We start from the raw sequence: 20,367 nt of genomic DNA on the forward strand, positions 1-20,367 counted from the left end.
TGCTGAACCAAATGATACTACAGCTATTAACTCCATCACCACCTGTCTGTCAGCAATAAATAAATGGATGAGCAATAATTTCTTAAAATTAAATGAGAAAAAAACTGAAAATCCTACTAGTAGGTCCTGTAACAAAAGAGAGATGATGCTGAATAACATGGGGAAACGTACTCCTTTAATTAAACCTGAAGTTACAAGTCTTGATGTTATCATAGACTCGGACCTAAGCTTTAAATCCCATAAAAACAAGGTGACAAAAACATCATTCTTCCACCTTAGAAATATAGCTCAAATCAGACAATTTATAAATCAAAAGGATGCTGAAAAACTAATCCATGCTTTTATCTCAAGCCCACTCGATTACTGTAATGCACTCTTTACCGGCCTCCCAAAAAAACAACAGAGAGACTTCAGCTCATCCAACTTTACACAATTAGTGGAAAAGTGAAAGATTAAAGAATATATTGGAGAAAAACTGGCTTTAACCGACAGGCTTCATAAAACTTAACAAACAGGGGGGTTTGTTTATGAAGCGAACTTTAACCAAGATCTTGCCAAAAGAATCTGGACTCACGGAGACGTCTGTGTTTTATACGTTAAAAGGTCAATAAAGAGGTTGACGCTGTAAAAATACAAATACAAATACAAATACAAATACAAGGGTCAATAAAGAGTTTGACAAAGACTACCAGGAATGGGTAGCAAAGGGAGTAAACCAGTTGAAGGGCCACAGGGGCCCATTGTTGATCTCATGCTTTCAAAATATGGCTCTGATAGTTTAAAACATTTACAAGAATGGTGTGATGAATGTGGTTTTCCGACAGGAGGGTCGTTAAGTACGGCACAGATAGGGAAACTAGGCACAATACTCCAATGTTATTTTATAGTATTTTAATTCTGGCTATTTTTATACTATTTTAATTCGGCTATTTTTATAATGGTACTTCAGACTCATTTACATCAACACTGTGATTATTGTACTGTAAATGCTCTTATTCTGTCTAATCTTGTACTAATTGTTATGTTTTTGCTGTGAAGCACTTTGGGCTGCAATTCTTGAATGAAAGGTGCTATACAAATAAAGCTTATTATTATTATTATTATTATTATTATTATTATTATTATTATTATTATTATTATTATCAACTCCTAGAAGTAATTCACTAAGAAATAGATCATTCCAAGACAATTTTCACACTTGTCTTAAAAAGCAATCTCAGGAAATTTCTAAGATTGATATGTTTGTCATATATTTGTTTGATAATGTACAGGAAAATCTTTTCTGTGTTCTTATAAATCTCATCCCATACTCAAACACAACACAAGTAACTCAAGAAGAACTCTTGCAACCTAAAATTCCCAGAAACAAAAGGTCTCAATAATGGTTCCTTGGCTCCACTGGAAAGGTTGATAGAGGAATTTACTAAAAAGTAAAAGTAAAGTTAAAGGTGTAGTTCAATATTTTGGGAAGTATGCTTATGTACTAAAAGTCCACCTACACATTTCACTGAAGCCCATCTGAAAATATCCAGGACTATGTATTTCTGTTATTGGGGCTATTCTAGGATAAAAAATGTTTTATCATGTATGATTGCTTTATTTAAAACTTGTTTTACAATGTTTAGGTTCATTCCCTCTATCAAGATTAGACTAGAGACGTGGATTTCAAACTGGCAACTGTGTCGTCACAAGCAAATTCAAGTATTCTCAATGGTCCAAATATTGTCATTCTTTCTCCTGTGACCATCAGCAGTATATTCTTTTGCAATGGACATATTTTTCTATGCCTATATATGTATGTCTATGTAATAATGTCTTATCTAATCTTGTGTCACACTGTGATGCTATTAAAAACTGATTTGACGGCTGCATTCTGTTTTATCTGCGTGTGTTCTGCAGTGAAGTATGAAAGCTGTGGGAGGAAGGAAGTGGGGCTTTGGTTATCTATGCACATTTGTTATAACAGTAACCGTCCCCCTTTTTGCTCTTTTTGAGATTTGTATTTGTATTTCCTAAAAGCGGTACACACTGACGTTGTTGTGCATGGAAATGACTGATACTCATGAGCCAGGGAAGAAAAATGTCTTAACAATTCAACAAGACATCAGAGGTGCAATCAAAATAATAGATTTTAGGATATCTAAATTGATTTCATATATGGTCTGAATGGGCCACTGTACTATTTGATGTTTTATTTCTGTTATCTGACCTGACAAGATGATAAAAAAAGAATCACATCCAAGCAGGAAACTTGCCGATGAAAAAACCTCTGGCTTTTCAATTAACAAAGCGAAAGTAGATACAGTAGATAAGGAAGGAGAGAACAATGAGAAGGAACCAGATAATTTCTATGGAAGTTGAGTCATACAATGTGAAAAGAATTAAGGTACAAATCCTCATTGTACCAGTACCTGTGAAATGTACTCTGCTTGATGTACTCTCTGGCCCTTGTTTTTTCAAAAGGAAATTATGTTTTATTCCTCAGATTACCTTTATGTAATGTTCCTACTGTGCTAATCACAAGTAACACTAATAGTTATTTAAACTAAATGTTTATTTATACAACACAATATCACACATTTGGCTCAGGGGGCTTTACAATCTGTACAGCATACAACACCCTCTGTCCTTTGACCCTTGCATAGGAAACCTTTGGCATACTTATTATTATCATTCTTCTGTACATAACTTTACATAAGAATACACATTAAAAATGTGTTTATTGAGTAGGAATAGTGTGCTACAACTTTTTGCAAGAAACTGCAAACGGCGCAAACAGTGCTTAAAACCAACCCTGCGCATATTACTTAATCATACTTCCACATAGAAAAATAATTCAAACGTTGTACATGTCCCAAGACTTGGATCTATTGGGCAAAATTACATTTTGATACCTAGGGCGGTATTTACAAAGTGTAATATTAAATCAGTGTATGACATGTATTGTATCACTGTTGCATGTAGTCAGCAGAGAGTAGTTCTTTTTACTTTTACACACGTTTCCTCAAAGATTTTTGCTTACTTTAGTTTATGGAGGTAAATTGATCCTCTCTCAAACATGAAACCAGGATGTAGTGGTTCAGTGAAAGTTGTACAGACAGTGTACAGGTGTGTCAGTTTATCAGAAAAGACTTCAAAAAAGGACAAAATACCCGCCGGCCAATCCAGATACACTCCAATGGTACTGATCTCGGTAGCGCGGCCCCTAAACCCCTCACAGGAATTATTATGACTAAAGGTACCGTTATGTAACCAGCACCAAGACTTTTCATTTGTCCCTAAAGTATATTCACTTGAGCAGTCTCCCTCCCTGTCTATGCTTTTGTATGCCACTCCAACATCAGCATAATGACACTCAACCTCCCAGTAATGGCGACCGGTGAGTCCCTCTTCACACAGTACTTGAGAGTATTGAAATCTGTCTGAATGGTCAGGATAAGGCTGCTTCTCCTCAACATGTGTTGCCTTTTTGTTCTCTTCTGTCAAAACTACATTCCGACCGACTGTGTTAGGGTCCAGTGTCAGATCACAGGCATCTGCAGTCAAGACAGAAGAAACAATTAATTAGTGGATAAACATTGCTGTGTGAGTGTGGTACTTGATTTCTGATCGTTTTAGTATCAAATTAGAGATGCACCACATCTCTGTCAAACCCCTCTGGATAATGTAAACATTTAGAAACATGTTTTGCTGAGCATGTCACTATTTTCACCCAATAATTGCTGTTCAAATTGTGTATTTGAGCATTTGGTTGCATTAGTTCTTTCCCTGGTGTGATACTTGTATACTTGTGTAAAGTTACATGCTGTAATTCGAGTGGAGAAAGAATGCAGACGAGCCTATACAACCTACTCAGTATCTGATTATCTCCGTACAGTCACTCATCGCTATGCTGGTAGAGTCACACAGGGTGGGAAGAACTGCGTGTCACTTTTTTATATAAAGAATTATAACATAGCCACAGAAGAACAGATATGTGCCAGGTGCTGTGCTACTAGATAGCAACTAGAGCTTAAACAGACCGAATGATTAATAAAACTACAAACTAACTCTGATATGCACGGTGATACCAGAACCACAGTTCCATGTTGATAAGTGCCCTCCACTTAACATGATATCCTTATATCCAGATTTGGAAGATCTTTATGACTTTTATCAACCTTGCAGAAAACATCACAGCTTTAGCATTTCATTAAAAATAAATACCATTCTTACACTGTCTCAGTAGGTTCAGGTCGAACCAGTATTCCTCATTCTGGTCCACACTGATGGGAAATAAAGGGACATCAGGAGACAACTTCAAACATATTATCACACATGCAATTGAGATCAACTTCAATCTTGCAAATGCATCTTGGAATAACAACAGAAGTGAGTAGACTGCCTGTTTGAGCATACTTGAGTTCCGCCAGACTGCAGCCTGAATCCCTCTGTATTTCAGTCAGCAGCTCGACTCCTCGCTCTGTCAGGTGATTAAAGCTCAGGTCCAGCTCCCTGAGGCTGCAGTGGTCAGACCTCAGAGCCGAGGCCAAGGAGGCACATCCATCTGCTGTCACTTTACAGAACGACAGCCTACAGAAATCAAACAACTGACATTTCATGCGAGTGGGACATGCCCTTATGAGCAGCAAATGTTCACTTGTTTGCATGACACGACCCCCATTTGATTAGTCATTTATCAGGCTCTCCCTTTGGACTTGTTGACATGTAGCACCTCACATCACACAAGTTGACACTTTCAGAGCATGATGCAGAACAAAACAAGAAGAAGCAAAGCACTTGTACCCTTAGCAAGTACATTTGTATGTGACACTAAACCTCACACAAACTACATGTATTTACTCCATCCTTATCAGACTGTATATGATGATGCATCTCCACTATACAAACTATACAAAAAGAGAGATGATGCTGAATAACATGGGGAAACTTACTCCTTGGATTAAACCTGAAGTTACAAGTCTTGGTGTTATCATAGACTCAGATCTAAGCTTTAAATCCCACATAAACAAGGTGACAAAAACATCATTCTTCCACCTTAGAAATATAGCTCAAATCAACAATTTATAAATCAAAAGGATGCTGAAAAACTAATCCATGCTTTTATCTCAAGCCGACTCGATTACTGTAATGCACTCTTTACCGGCCTGCCAAAAGAAACAATGGAGAGACTTCAGCTCATCCAAAACGCTGCAGCGAGGCTGCTGACTGGAACCAAGAGGAGAGACCACATCAGTCCAGTGTTAGCCGCTCTACACTGGCTTCCAGTAACTTTTAGAATTTACTTTAAGGTCCTCCTTCTTGTATACAAAGCCCTAAACGGAACCGGACCAAAAAATATCTTGCTCTTATAGCAACAATGCTATTTCATACTATTGTTTATGCTATGTCACACTCATTTACATCAACACTGTGATTATTGTACTGTAAATGCTCTGTCTGATTTTGTACAAATTGTTATGTTTTTGCTGTGAAGCACTTTGGGCTGCAATTCTTGTATGAAAGGTGCTATACAAATAAAGCTTATTATTATTATTATTATTATTATTATTATTATTATTATTATTATTATTATTATTATTATTATACAAAAGTGGAGCAAAATTATTCCGGCTACAGGAGCTGCCATCCTGAGATTTTGAAGTCATATAGATCCAGAGTCTGTGTACATGTAGTTTGAGCTGCGGTATCGAGGGCCCTCCCACACACCCGCCTGAGCCAATCACCAGCTGAGCACTGCCACAACTTGCTGGCATGAGCAGTGTAGCTGCTATGTTAGCACCACAGTAGCTGATTGACTAGAAAGACACAAACTAACCATTATATCTCTATAAATACATGTATGATCAAATTGAAACATAACTGGTCCCGATTATGGAAAGTTAAAGTTACATTGTCCCTATGGCTCTGCGACTACTTCACCCAGAGCAGCTGTCAATCACAGCTGTCAATCATGACATCACACCCCCAAACTAAACAAATCAGAAAAATGAACACTTGAACATACATCAGCGTGATGAGAATGAACTAAAATGACACCATATTTGGGAAAAATGTATTTGATAGTTTGGCCCTTGTGCTACCATGGAGGGGGCGGGATTTATGAATATCTATAGAACTCTATTGTATTAAACAGCAAACGAAGTGAATACAAGTTATTCATTACACTGACCTTAGTGTTTTCAACCCACAAAGTGGGTTCATCAGTGCAGTACAGAGCGCCATCACTCCGGAGTCATGCAGGTCATTGTAGCTCAGGTCCAGCTCTGTCAGGCGGGAAGCTTTGGAGCTGAGTGCTGAGGCCAACATCTTACAACCTTTCTCAGTGAGTCCGTTGTGACTGAGACTGAAAGACAAATGTAGGAATATCATTTAATTGCTTAACAGAATATTTGAAAAATATTTACATATGAAAAATGTTATCCGCCAGTAAACACACAGAAGAAGACGAAAGCATATGGATGAGAGTCTCAGTGAACGGGAGATAGATGGAGACGCAGTTGTACCTGCCAAACAAGTTAAAACTTTATGTAAGTACCTGACAAATGAGAGGAGACCTTCCCTTATTTAATAAAAGCAGAGTCGGAAAACCCATGCTTTTTGTAAAGTGTGCCACTCAGATTTTAGCTTTGCACATGGCGGAAAAGGGATGTTCGCTAGCATGGAAAATCACGCCCAAGAGGCACAAACACATACACTGTCAATGACTTCATTTGTGACAAGAACTGTGTAGGAGGCAAACCAAGTGACCAAAGCTGAGGGAAAGATGTCGATGCTTTGCGACAAAAATAATGTAGCCTTCAGCTTCTGCGATGATTTCAGTCGCAGTGTAGCGACATGTTTCCCGACTCTGCCATCGCAAGGAAGTCCTCGTGGTGGAAACAAAAGCCACACAACTCATCCACCATCAAATAAATTGATGATATTAACTAATAAATAAAATACATACATTTTATAAACATGTATTTCCTGAATGTATGTACCCGTCCCTTATATGTTTACATTTACATTACATGGGTAGGTGCTGGGTGGCTGAGAGCTGTTAAAATATGGGCAGAGTCCGGCAAAAAATCTCCCTTATTTTGAAATTCCAATGTTGACAGGTATGGTGCAAGGTAATTCAGTCTTTTACCTCAACACCTCCAGAATGCAGTTTGTGCTCATCAGCCCAATAGAGAGGATCTCCATTTCTGAGTCTTTCAAACTGTTGTTACTCAGTTCCAGCTCTCGCAGGTAACATGGCTTGGATGTGAGTGCCGTAACAAACTCCTTACAGATTTTTGCAATCCCCAGATTTCTGTTCAGTCTTTTGGTACAGGGGTGAAAAAAATGACAATAGATTAAAATATATATATAAATGGTTCATACTGTCCAGCTCCGCCAAACTGACTGACTGATCCAAAACAAGCTGTCAGCAGCTAGAGGCTGCATAAAAGAACAAAGTGGGGTGTTTCGCAAAGAATTTGACTCTGCAAATGTAACACCAAGAGTTAATTCAAAGACGGCTTGACGGCTATTCCTACATTGTGGATGATGTCTTCATAAACACAATACATAATTTCTGAAATTAAGGGTAAAACCTTGTATTAATACTTCAATGTATTTAGGCTAACCTGAGTTTCTCCAGTTTAGGGCTGCCTAGTCCAACAGAAAGCAAAGAGTACAGTGAATCTCCCAGTGCGTTGGCACTCAGCTCCAGTTCCCTTAGAGTTTCCTTTTTGATGATTGATATGATAGCTAATGCCATTTTATCCTTTGGATGTATGGCTGTAGTACCTGACAGACTACAAACACAGAGGAGAAAAACAAGGAGAAACTGTCACATAAGTACATGTATAACAGCAACAGTAGCAACAACCACTGGGCAATACGCACTGAAAGTGGATGCAGTGTGTTAGTAAATGTCCCTATTTGTTGGTGCTCATATTATGGGGCTCACCTTGGGTTGGCTAGAGTACAAATTATGCAATTTTTACTGTAAATGTATTAATTCTCTCGGATGAGAGGCTAATCCCACTGAATATAACTTCAACTATGGCAAAATCACCTATCATTTTATGTCAATCACTTCTATGTAGAAAGCACTAAAAAAGGAACAGAAAAGATAAATAGCAACACAAAAAAATATTTTTACCAACCTTAGAGCTTCTAGTTTACACTGTGATTTGTTAAGTCCATCAATCAAGATCTTTGTACCTTTCTCAGGAAAGGTACTATTTATCAGGTGCAGTTCAGTGAGCGCAGAGTTTGGCATTCGAAGAGCTGAGGAGATTGTTTCACTCTGCAAAACACCAACCCACACCCCTGATAATCTGCGGAAAGTAAAAAAGGGAAACATGCAAGATCAAAGTTTAAGAATTATACAATTATTTTGCCACGATGCTATTTTTGTTTTGAAGTGAGTGACAAAGTGATGGCATGAAATGCAGATATACCACAATTTAAGTAACCAACCTACCTTGCTTTTTTGCTGTTCCTCACAGCTGGGAGAAGCCTTAAAATACCTTTTTCTGATGGTCTGTATTTCATCAGGTTGAATTCATCTAGAGGCGTACTTGACATTAGAATTGAGTCGGCCAGAGCTGAGCACTGAACAGGGGAGAGCTGTGTTTCTGGATCGTGATCTAGTTTCAGATACTTCTGCACAGTATCGTGTAGTGAACTGTCTTTCAGCTCGACCAGGCAGTGAACAAGGTTCAGACATCTTTCGGGTGAGCAGTCCCCTAAATCGATTTCTAGAAGACTTGTCCTAATTTCCTCAATAACTGCAGAATGTTCCTCTTCTTGCTGAATCAAACCTTGAAGCAGATCTTGTGTTGATTGTAGGGACATGCCAATAAGGAACCTGAGGAACATGTCCAGTTCTCCTGTCTTTCTCCCAGATGAATTAGCTATTGTAATCTCAATCAGCTCATCCAAAGGTAAAGCAACTGGATCTGCATCCAAGATAGACTTGAGCTCTTCAACGGACCCTTTGAGCAGGAAATCCTTGAGGCTTGGGGAATCTATCTTTTTACTTGCAAAACTGTGGTACACAAAGAGAGCGGCGAAGTACTCGTGAACTGTCAGATGAACAAAGCAGTAGAGTTTCTTTGTGTTGAACGCGTCCTCTTGTTTGAATATCACTGTGCACAACCCACAGGAAACTCCAGCTTTGCGTATGTCGATGCCATATTTTTTCAGATCGTTGTCAGTAAATACGATTTTGCTTTTAATCAAATGGTCAAATGCCATCCTGCCTAATTTAAAAATGAATCCTTCATTGGACTTGAAGATCTCCTCTTTATCTAACTCGTCCTTTTTGTCATACTTTTTGGTAGCTACCTGCATTTGAATGCAAAGGAAGTGTGTGTACATCTCAGTGAGAGTCGAGGGTATCTTTGTGTCTTTGTCTTGAGTGTTGTCCATTTTTACCAGCAAATACTCAAGAACTTTTGCCGCAATCCAACAGAAGATAGGTATGTGGCACATAATGTATAAGCTCCGGGACATAATAATGTTGTTAATAATTCTTTCAGCAATTGCCTTGTCCTCAACTCTCTTTCTGAAGTACTCTATCTTTTGTGGATCATTAAATCCTCTGACCTCAGTCCACCTGTATACATGATTGCTAGGGATGCGCTGAACTGCTCCTGGTCTTGAGGTTATCCAGACAAGCGCGGAGGGAAGAAGGTTTTCCCGGATGAGGTTGGTTACCAGAGTGTCCACAGATGATTCCTTAGTGGTATCTGTCAATATGTTGGTTTCTTTGAAATCCAGTTGAAGCTGGCTTTCATCGAGACCATCAAAAATGAACAAAACGTTGTGATGAGCAAATATTCTTCTAACTGCTACCGTTTTAAGTTCTGGATGAAACACTCTCACAAGTGTCTCAAGGGTATGCTGATCTATTACCAGATTTAGCTCCCTAAATGGTAGCACAAAGACAAAGTCCAAGTCCTGATTGGCTCTCCCATCTGCCCAGTCAAGGATGAACTTCTTCACAGAGACAGTTTTTCCAATGCCAGCAATTCCCTTTGTCATCACGGTCCTGATAGCTGTCACTTCAGTTTTGTCCTGCCCAGATGACATGCTATCTTTTGGTGTAATATTAAAGATGTCATTGCAATTGATTTTATTACCCTCCTCAGCTGTTTGACTCCTCGCCTTTTCTTCAATCTCCCAGATCTCATGTTCTATATTGACATTTTGTCCCCTCTTTAGTGTTCTCTCTTCCTGTACAATGTGAAGCTCTGTGTAAATTTTGTCCAATGATTGTGCATCCCTACGATCATTTTCAGGGCCTTCAAACTCGTATCTGTACTTTTCCCTCAGATGTGCTTTGTGCGTTTTGATGACTTCATTGATGACATCTTCTGCTGCAATGAAACAGTGCAGTGATGTTAAAGCATAATCGAAGCAGTATTTTGAGGGACACAGCAATATTTTGAACTGTGTGGTACATTTGATCTTGTTAATTAATGTTTTACAACTGAATAGTATATTTGACATAATATATATAGATACATATATATGTATCTATATATATCTTATCATAACCTTTTTAGAAAAAAGTCCTCAACAGATGTCAACTGAAACGACCTCACGTACTTTCACACATCACTGGCTGAATGTCCTGGAGGATTCTATAGAAGGCAGATTTGGCTTTCACAGATGTGAGGGTAGTGTAGAGCTCCCTCATCTGATCCTGGCTGGTTTGGGCAGCCTTGATTTTGCCGTACGTCTCTTTATGCATGATATTCTGCTGGAGCATCTCATCCGCTATTGCCATCACTAAAGTGACAGTCTGAATGAGCTTAGGTCTGTTGTTGCCCACCCATTCAGCCTCTTTAAAAAAGATAAAGACATGATGGTCATCATATTTTCAACACCTTTTACAAGCATACAGCAGAATGAATGGTCTCTGATCACCGATTGAAATCAAGATCTGCTCATCAAACTATTGACTTGAACTTACCGTTCTCCTCTGTAATGGCTGAAGCACAATCAAGTGTTTCAGAAAGGCAAGGACTGTCGAATGACAAAAACAGAGTTAATGATTATAACTATTAGTATTAGTAGTAAATATTATTTATGTACACATATAATACTGTTTTAGTGTCAATGCGAGTCTCACCTTGAGGCGTTAACTTCAACGACAGTGTATTCATGTGCGCTGCTCTTCTCACTGCAAGTCGGTTTTTCAGAGGAAGTTTCCACTTCTTGCCTCCTTAAAGTCTCCTCCTCTGTTGTCTCCTTTAAGGCTCCCCTCTCCTCCTGCAGAGACAGCCCGGGAGGAGACTTTTCTCTACTTTTCACTGTGGTAGAAACCTCATCTTTCTTTTGTTCAGGTTTGTAACACTCATTTCCCTCTATTTTACCACTCCAGAGTAAAGAGTAAAGATTCCCCATGATGTTGTTTCTTCAGTGTCAGCTCAGTGAATCCGTCATTTGAAAAGTATTTGAATGTCAACAAGTTTTCTTTAGACAAATGCCATGCTCCGCTTCAAACATTGCCGTCCTCAGATCAGCCAAATTTGCTTTCATTATGTAGTGGGCCAGGTTTCTCGAGAACTGCTTATCCAAACAACAAGAGACTGTAGCTCATATACAGTATATGATTAAGTAGATTTGTAACGATTTAAGTTAAACTAGAAATTAGTACAAATACATTAAAATGAGTTGTTTTACCTTTGTGGTCCTGTGGTAAGCTGCAGCAGGAAATACATGTTGCATTTTCAACAGACAACTACAGACAATTTAGTGGGCGGACCCAGCTGAGTGTGTGTGTGAGTGTGAGTGTGTAGGAAGGGAGGGGAGAGAGAGAGAGAGAGAGAGAGAGAGAGAGAGAGAGAGAGAGAGAGAGAGAGAGAGAGAGAGAGAGAGAGAAATTTGTTGAGGAAAATCAGACTTCCTTCTAATTTTAGTGCAGTACAGCAGCCTCCAGGTCTGTCTGTTTGTGTAAAAGCGTATTCCCGGTTGACCCGTTGTATAAGACAACCATCGTACATTAAAGCCAGACAGTTGGCAGTGTTCCTTTCTTACTAATTAGCCTGACATTCACTGTACTGAGCTACATTTTGGAGTCGGGATTTTGAGGTTCATATGCTAAGTCAGTACTGTATGTGACTGTATGTACTGTAATTATGGCACTGTAGTACTAAGATAAAATACATGCGTAATTATTTTCCACACTGACTACTCGACTGGCTTTACATGCCATTTCATTGAAAATAATGTTGTTCCCGCTAAGCAGGTTTCAATGGAGGCAGGAGGACAAGTCGTGCCGTCATCGGCTCATGGATTTAGTAATTGTGTTGGCGGCCTTTGGACTTTTTCATGCTTTATAGTTTTACAACATTAAAGACTTTAATGTCTCCCTTTTACAACTACAGTCCAATAAATGATCACTGGCACAACCAACTGTTTTTAGAAGTTTTGAAATGTTAATTGCAAATAACTTAATCATTTGTAAAGTGAAACTATTCAGTGTAGACCAGTGTTTATTAAATGATGTCGATATGTACTGTATGTCATTTACAAAACTTCTTGCCGCCCCTAATCTGCAGATTAGAAAAAAGTGCAGACTGTTCAGCATTTTCATTTTCACTGTTACTCAATGAGAACATTTGTCAAGGTACTAATAGAACCAAAGGATAACTAAGCAAGTGACAACTTCCATAACTCCTATTTGCTGTTTTGTATCAGGAAAAATACAAAATATTTCCACTGCATAACATTGTGGCTTAATTTTACATGATGAAAAACAGAGCACATGTAATGACTTAATTACTTAACCAATGTTACCACATATTAAGCATAAACACACAACATTTCTTAGGTGGTGGTTGAAAGTGCTTGAAGAGTGCTTTTTGCTGTTGTCACACTCACAGGTTGTCATTTGCAATTTTGATTGATTGATGCCAGAAAGATAGAGAGTAGAGATACCTACTATGCATGAGAGTGGTGCGCTGCCGATTGCGTGGAACTTTTTTGTTGGTTCCCAGGATAAAGAATGACAACTCTTATTCCAGAAATATTTTGGTTTAGTTTCTGCGTCAGGCGTCAGCCTTGTTCCTATCAAGGGCCATTTTATTTTTTACAACATCCTTCGATGGCCATACTAATCATTGAACTCATAACCTCTGCAAAATATTTTAAGACACAGCCCATTCATTTCACCTTTCTTTTATGCTGTGCAAAATAGCTCTTTTATCCATGTATCTTTCTGTTTTATCAGAAAACAATCCTTTATTAGTCCCACAACGGGGAAATGTATCTTGTCACATCAAAAGAACATATGAAGTACACAATAATTCAATAGAATAAAAAATATATAAATACCAAGAGGTTGATAGAAAATAAAGTGAATATTGCACATGGCAGTGATATTTGCACAGCAGTGGTGGAACAGTATGTTCTTGGTGTGGTGGTCTACCTCTCTATCCTCTCCATGTTTGTATGTTACGCTCTGCAGAGAGCTGCTTGTTGGGCCAAACTCCGCCGAAGAGCGGTAACTTTATCCAAACGCACTCGTCCTTTCAGCTCGTGCAGTTTGGCATGTTTCGTGCAGTAATGACGCTCGAGATTATTTTTCATCACCACAATCGCGGTAAAAGGCCAGTGTGCCGCACAAACTAGACACACTGGCCTTTTACTTCCACAAATAAATCATCATTCGTCCATTTCTCCTGGAAAGTGCGACACTCCGCATCCAGCTTTCTCTGTTTTACACTCACCATGCTGCGTTCATGCTGATGTCAATGACAGTCTCGTTTCATATTTAAGTTTTTTGACATGACGTGACCACGTGATGACACGTTCCGCTCGTGTGGACCCTGACCTTGGCCAGGAAAAACTGTTAGTCGCCCGTTTTATTCTATTGCTGTCTAACAGCGCAGCAGAAACCTCAACACGGGGGGCTCCACCAAAACAAAAAAGCTCAACCTGGCCCACCTTTGATAATAATAATAAATAATACATTTTATTTATAAGCACACTTTTCATTTGAGTAAACAAAACTCAAAGTGCTACAGAGTAAAAATGATGAAGCAGAATATACATTTAAAAACATTAGGTAGACAGACAAGGCAACAGATGGGTGGTTAAAGTCAGGCAAAAGGCTCTGTTAAAAAGGTGGGTTTTTAGGCCTGTTTTAAAAGCATCCACAGTCTGTGGTGTCCTCAGATGGTCAGGGAGAGCGTTCCACAGTCTGGGAGCAGCGGAGCAGAAGGCTCGATCTCCCATGGTTTTGAGCTTGGTCCCTTTGAGTGCTGAACGGCTGCTAATACCCCTGATTCTGTCTCCTTACATATTCCTCAGGCCCTACATGTTTGGTTTGAGCTACACTACACCACAGTTTGTGAATCAAACCCTTAGTGGACTACTGATCCTCCCTTTTTAAAACCATCTGAAAATTTAAATAATTATGTAGCAGAAAGTCATTCATTTTCATAGATAATAGTTTTAAAAAAGTATAAAATTAACATTTCAAGAGTTTAAGGATCCAAACCTAAATGTTAAAGCTCAAAAATAATAATATTACAAGTAGACCTGTGTTTTGAAGCACACATTTATATCATCCATTTCACAGGAGGGAAGGGACTGAGGAAGCAGGTCACCGTTCTGCCAACACTTCACTTTACGTGAAACTTTAAAGAACGCATTTGCTCCCTAATCACTCTCTCTGCTCCACCTCTGCTTTCTTTATTTGGATTCTCTGCACCCCACCCTCCTTTTCCTCACCCGCTTTTCATAAGTTCTCTCTCCTCTGCAGTCAGCTCTAATTAGGCCACCGTTTGTGCCCGTATGTGTGTGTGAATGTGGTTTTGTGTTTTTAAGTGGTCTTAGGAGGCCCATCACTCTGCTGTGCTTCCCCACTCGTTCCTGCTGGTCGAGGGGACGCACACGCACACACACACACACACACACACACACACACACACAATTGCTGATGCTGGGAGGCGTTCGATGTGGGTCTAATGACTCTCTTTACAGTTGCACTCCCACTCCTTCATACGCAGCATAATATCAAACTGTGCCTGACCAACAGCACAAGCACAACCACACATTGTCTTTGTCACATATGCTAAATGCTCATACATTTTGCCATCTATACATGCGTTATTCATGCATATTCTGGCCAGTGGGAGAAAAAATGACTCCACAATCATGTGCTCCAGAGAATAATTCAAGTAAGAAGAACTTAACCCAATCAGTTAACTATAGATTTTAGTCTGGCAATAAAAAGCTATGCCCCAAAAAAGATGTGTCCTTAGTTGTGCTGATACCTTTAAAGTTTTGGTTTGGTGATCACCTTAGTTCTATTTCATCCTTACTGACCGCCAGAGGCAGTGCTTAACACTGAATATGTTCCCTCTCGCGCATGCGCAGGTCGAATATTTATATCAACAAAGTCACGTGTGACCTCGGGTGACCCCGGTCATGTATAAGATCCGGTGTCACGAGATCATTCCTTCATTTCTTTTCGCTAAGACGCAGGCGAGTACTCTCTGAGCATTAGCTTGAGCTAATCAGGAAGTATACTATTACTTAAAAGGTTTGTCGCTGTAGCCTCGCAACCGCGTTGGTCGGAGCTGCGGGTTACTCGCCCTCCAGAGGCTGCAACGGGCTGTCCCTCCACAAGAGGGAACTGTGTGTCACCGATTTTGGACCTTCGTACTAGCGGACTCCGGTCAAGTTCATCGGTGGTGAGATCGTTAAGTTTTGCAGCCAGCTACAAATGTATGTTGTAAATCTGACTGGTGGACTGCTAGCAGGAGCTTGCCGTCACGTAAACTGTGGGTGTACAGTATCTCCTACGCTGGGTTTCTACAAGTTAGCAGTGTGCTCTAGCTCACGCTAACCTACAGACTGCATCAGTGAAGGGAGTGCTCTCCTCCCCTCTCACTGCATATGCTGCTACCTGGCTTGATGTTTCTACAAGTTAGCAGTGCCATTATTTCAGCAAGTGTATAGGTGAGCTACAAACCTTGTCTGTGAACAATTCATGTTTAAGGTGGAATTCTGATGGCTCTGGTGTCACGCTGTGGCCAAAAACAGTGTTCCTTCCTAAGGTGTTGGCACACTCACATCTGAATCGGCCTATCCAGTCGGCACAGTTTGACCCCCCCCCGTAGGAGACAGGTCAAGGTCAAGACTCTTGTGCCTGGTACAAGCCCTCAGAGCTTATGTCAGGTATACCGCATATGTATACCGCATGCATCAGAACAACTCTTTATCTGTTACGGTGGTCCTAAGAAAGGCTACACTCTCTCGAAGCAGTGCCTGTACCACTGGATTGTGGATGTAATTTCCCATGTATACAGGGCGAATGACCGTTCTCTGCCGCCCAGAGTAAGTGCCACTCCACCAGGAGAGTCTCCACATCATGGGCAACCCTGAGAGGTCTGCCCTTGGAGAACATATGTGCTGAGGCCACATGGGCATCACAAAGCACATTCTCCAGGTTTTACAGGGTCAATGTAGCTACCCCTCATCCGTTAGGGGTGGTTATTCTGCAGAGTCCATCTGCGCCACCTTTATGTATGGGAGGTATTCGGTATTCCTCGCGTCTCTGTTGTTACAAGTCATCCAGTGTTAAGCACTGCCTCTGGCAGTCAGTAAGGATGAAATAGAACAAAAGTTATGTCTGTAACTATGGTTCTATGAATCCTGGATGACCGCCAGAGTTCTTACTCACTTGGAATCTCGTGATTTTGCGAGAAGATTCTGTAGGACGTCTATGACACCGGATCTTATACATGACCGGGGTCGTCCGAGGTCACACGTGACTTTGTTGATATAAATATTCGACCTGCACATGCGCGAGACGGAACGTATTCAGTGTTAAGCACTGCCTCTGGGGGTCAGTAAGGATGAAATACAACTAAGGTGATCACCAAACCAAAACTTTAAAGGTATTAGCACAACTAAGCAGCAGTGCCTCTGGCGGTCATCCGGGATTCATTTTACCGTACGTAACGTAGTTTTTGTGTATTACAGTTTTTTACAATTGCTAAAACACATTTCTTGAAACCTTCACTAATTTTCTCAAAACTTTAAACACAAAACTCAAGCTACATTCACAAAACCACAGACTCTTCTGGCAATAATCAAACAATGCTTTCAGATCATGCACTTTTCCAGTCAAAATAGAAAAACCTACAGAGCATTCACAAACGACCTGCTGATGGCGGCTGACGCTGGCTCCCCATCTCTCCTCATCCTCCTGGATCTGACTGCAGCGTTCGACACGGTCGACCATCAGATTCTCCTTCAGCGCCTCCACTACACCATCGGACTCTCTGACTCCGCCCTGAGTTGGTTGCAGTCCTACCTCTCTGGAAGAACAAAGTATGTATCCTTGGGAGGTGCAAGTTCGCAGATACACCCAGTAACCTGTGGTGTCCCTCAAGGGTTGGTTCTTGGCCCCACTCTGTTCACCCTCTACACTTTGCCCCTTGGCCGTGTCATCAGCCAGCATGGAATACCATTCCATTGCTACGCTGATGAGGGTGCTAAAATATAACCACATCACACCCATTCTCCACTCCCTCCACTGGCTTCCTGTCGCATTCAGGATCGAATACAAAATCTCCCTACTCACCCATCAGTGCATACATGGAAATGCTCCTCCGTATCTCAAGGAACTCCTCCCCCAACAAACCTCCACACGCAACCTCCGCTCCTCTAAAAAAAACTCTGCACCATGGCCGATCGTGCCTTCTGCTCAGCCGCTCCTCACCTGTGGAATTCCCTCCCAGAACACCTGAGGGCTCCACAGGCCACCGACTCCTTCAAGAAGGGCCTAAAAACCTTTCTTTTCACAAAAGCCTTTCCGTAAAATCTTATGTCTGTTGTTGTTGTTTTGTTGTTGTCCTGCATTTTAGCGCCTTGAGATTACTTTTAGCTTTGAAAGGCGGTTTATAAATACAATTTATTATTATTATTATTATTATTCATTAGACACAACATAAAAACATCTTTTAACACTGCATCCGGTGCATGTAGTTTGATTTAGTTTTATTGTAAATTAACACATTTTTGCAAAACTAAACAAAAGTACAATTATCCCAACTTATACAAATAACAAAGAAAACTTCAAACGTAAATATGAAAAGCACATTACCAAACCAACTGCATCAGAGCTGAAAGTGTCTGAGTACACTTACTTGAACATACTGATATCGTAGATTTTTAACCTTTTCTGAGTTGCGGTCAAAGGGTACTTTGTATATTTGCTTCATGCGCATGCCGTTACGCTGGAGGACACGGGCAATGGTAGAAAGGCGCACACTGTTGATTCCTCCAAAGTCAACGTTATTTTCCACAACTCTTTCCTGAAGTTCACGGAGTCGGATAGCATTGTTTTGACGGACCATGTCCACAATGAGAGCTTCTTGCTGTGGCGAGAACAAAGCATTCCTTCCACTCTCATGTGGCCGTCTTACAAAAGGGAAAATGCACTTACAAATGTATGCATACAGTAGAAATGTACGTACCAAAATACAAAGAATCTGTTACTATACTGTACCTGTGTTCTTCTCTGAATGCCCTTACGATGGTGGCCACAGAGAACCTACTCAAATTTGGTTGCGCTCTTTGTCCTGCATTCCCTCATCGTCAAGCCATGAACAAGAACATGGTCTATGACAGTTGCCCGAATTGAATCTGAAATGACGGTTCTGGTTCTTCCTCAGCCTTGATATCTTCCTCTTGGCCCACCACCTCTTACTCGTACTCTTCCTCCTCTGCCTCTGAAACTGTTTTCATCCATTGTCGGTATTCACTCTGAACTTGCTTATATAGTGTGTTAAATTGGTTGATCACATCATTAGAAAAAAGTGTGAACAGTTTTGAGTCATGTTTAAACGATGACAAGTGTGTTGTAGTTGTTTTCAACTTTTGCTGCCTGTGTTTAGCATTTTGCAACCCAATGTGCATCACAGTGGGAATTGTGTTTTATAGTAAAGGAGAATGTGTTTAGAGTTTTGCAAATAGTGTCTAACTACTTGAACTTGTTTAGGGTTTTGCTAAAAGAGTGGTTGATTCGACAAATGGGTTTAGGCAACTGATAATTTGAGTCCTGTCTTCATTACTGAATGTAAGACCTTGAGGCAGAGCGAGAGAGTGAGGGGACTGTTGACTGCTGCCAGCTGGTAAGAAAGCAGAGCTCCATCAAGCAGGAAAAGGAAACATCTGGAGCAGGAAGTAAGACCAGAATCAATGTGTGAAATAAAAGAAGCAATGCAGTCTTTGTAAAGCTTGGTGCGAGGGTGGTGTCACAGAAGAAAAGCGAAGGTGTTAGCTGAAAGAAACAAGCTGTATTTAACTGGTGCAAAGCCAGACACAACACAGAGAGCCGATACCTCCCTCTATTGGCTGCTTGCGGGATGATCGGCTGTACTGTGCAAATTCAGGGGGAAGTTCCATGCTTACTTCCATAAGTGCAACAGTTCAGGGACACGGATCACAAATTATTGGTTCACATTTACAAATCAACACACTGCACATACACTATATGGACAAAAGTATTGGGCCACCTACAGGAGCTTTTATGACATCCCATTCCAAATTCATAGGCATTAATATGAAGGTCCTCCTCTTTGCAGCTATAACTGCTTCCACTCTTCTGGGAAGGCTTTCTACAAGATTGTGGAGCGTGTCTGTGGGAATGAAGATTGCCACAGTTGGCCCACAAAGACAAGGGAGTAGAGAAGGAGAGTTCACACAGTTGCAGGTGATAAGACAAAATAAAACAATGTGTAGAGAGGGGAGGGGGAGAAGATTCACCCATTTGGGATAGACACAAGAAGAATAGGGTGGGAAGAACAGTTACAGGGATATGCTGGGAAAGACAGAAGTTCATTGAACCAAGTATTAAACAATAAGAATTGAACATAGACATATGAAATGTTCCATTACAGTGCACTGGGGCACAGTCATGCTGGAACAGAAAAGAGCCTTCTCCAAACTCTTTCCACAAAGTTGGAAGCATAGATTTGTCCAAAATGACTTAAGATGGTAAGATGAAGCATTAAGATTTTGGTGCTGGTTTGGAACTCTGCAGTTGTTGAGTTGGCAGAGGTTTGGTGACTTTTACGCACCTTGATTTTATACACCTATGGCAAGGGGACTGACTGAAACCTGAATTCAATGATTAAGACGAGTGGCCCAATACTTTTGTCCATATAGTGCATCAGGTGTGAGTGAAACTTATATTATGGGATTAGGGCGTAAACAATGGCATCGCCTGAATATGTCTCAAACTCACTTCAAGTAGCAGTTAACATTAAGCATGTAAAGATAACATCAGCATCTTCCCGGGGATCTTTTAGGTTGGTTGTGTACATGGCTTTAGTGTGAGCATTGGATTCATTATAAACC

At 40.4% G+C, this 20,367-nt stretch overlaps 1 protein-coding gene across 1 annotated transcript; it reads right to left on the minus strand.

Moving 5' to 3' along the window:
• Nucleotides 1-2,596: 2,596 nt before the first annotated feature.
• On the minus strand, nucleotides 2,597-11,469 carry LOC115012457 (NLR family CARD domain-containing protein 3-like). The gene is made up of 11 exons (XM_029438079.1): nucleotides 11,117-11,469; nucleotides 10,958-11,010; nucleotides 10,591-10,827; nucleotides 8,459-10,358; nucleotides 8,139-8,312; nucleotides 7,614-7,784; nucleotides 7,133-7,306; nucleotides 6,173-6,346; nucleotides 4,399-4,572; nucleotides 4,216-4,265; nucleotides 2,597-3,536 (listed from the first exon to the last, which is right to left on the minus strand). Exons 1-11 carry the CDS (start codon nucleotides 11,389-11,391, stop codon nucleotides 3,019-3,021), a joined length of 3,900 nt encoding a protein of 1,299 aa, XP_029293939.1. The 5' UTR covers nucleotides 11,392-11,469; the 3' UTR covers nucleotides 2,597-3,018.
• Between the last annotated feature and the right edge of the window lie 8,898 nt (nucleotides 11,470-20,367).

The sequence above is a fragment of the Cottoperca gobio genome, chromosome 8, assembly GCF_900634415.1.
Source record: "Cottoperca gobio chromosome 8, fCotGob3.1, whole genome shotgun sequence".
Lineage (NCBI taxonomy): Eukaryota > Metazoa > Chordata > Actinopteri > Perciformes > Bovichtidae > Cottoperca > Cottoperca gobio.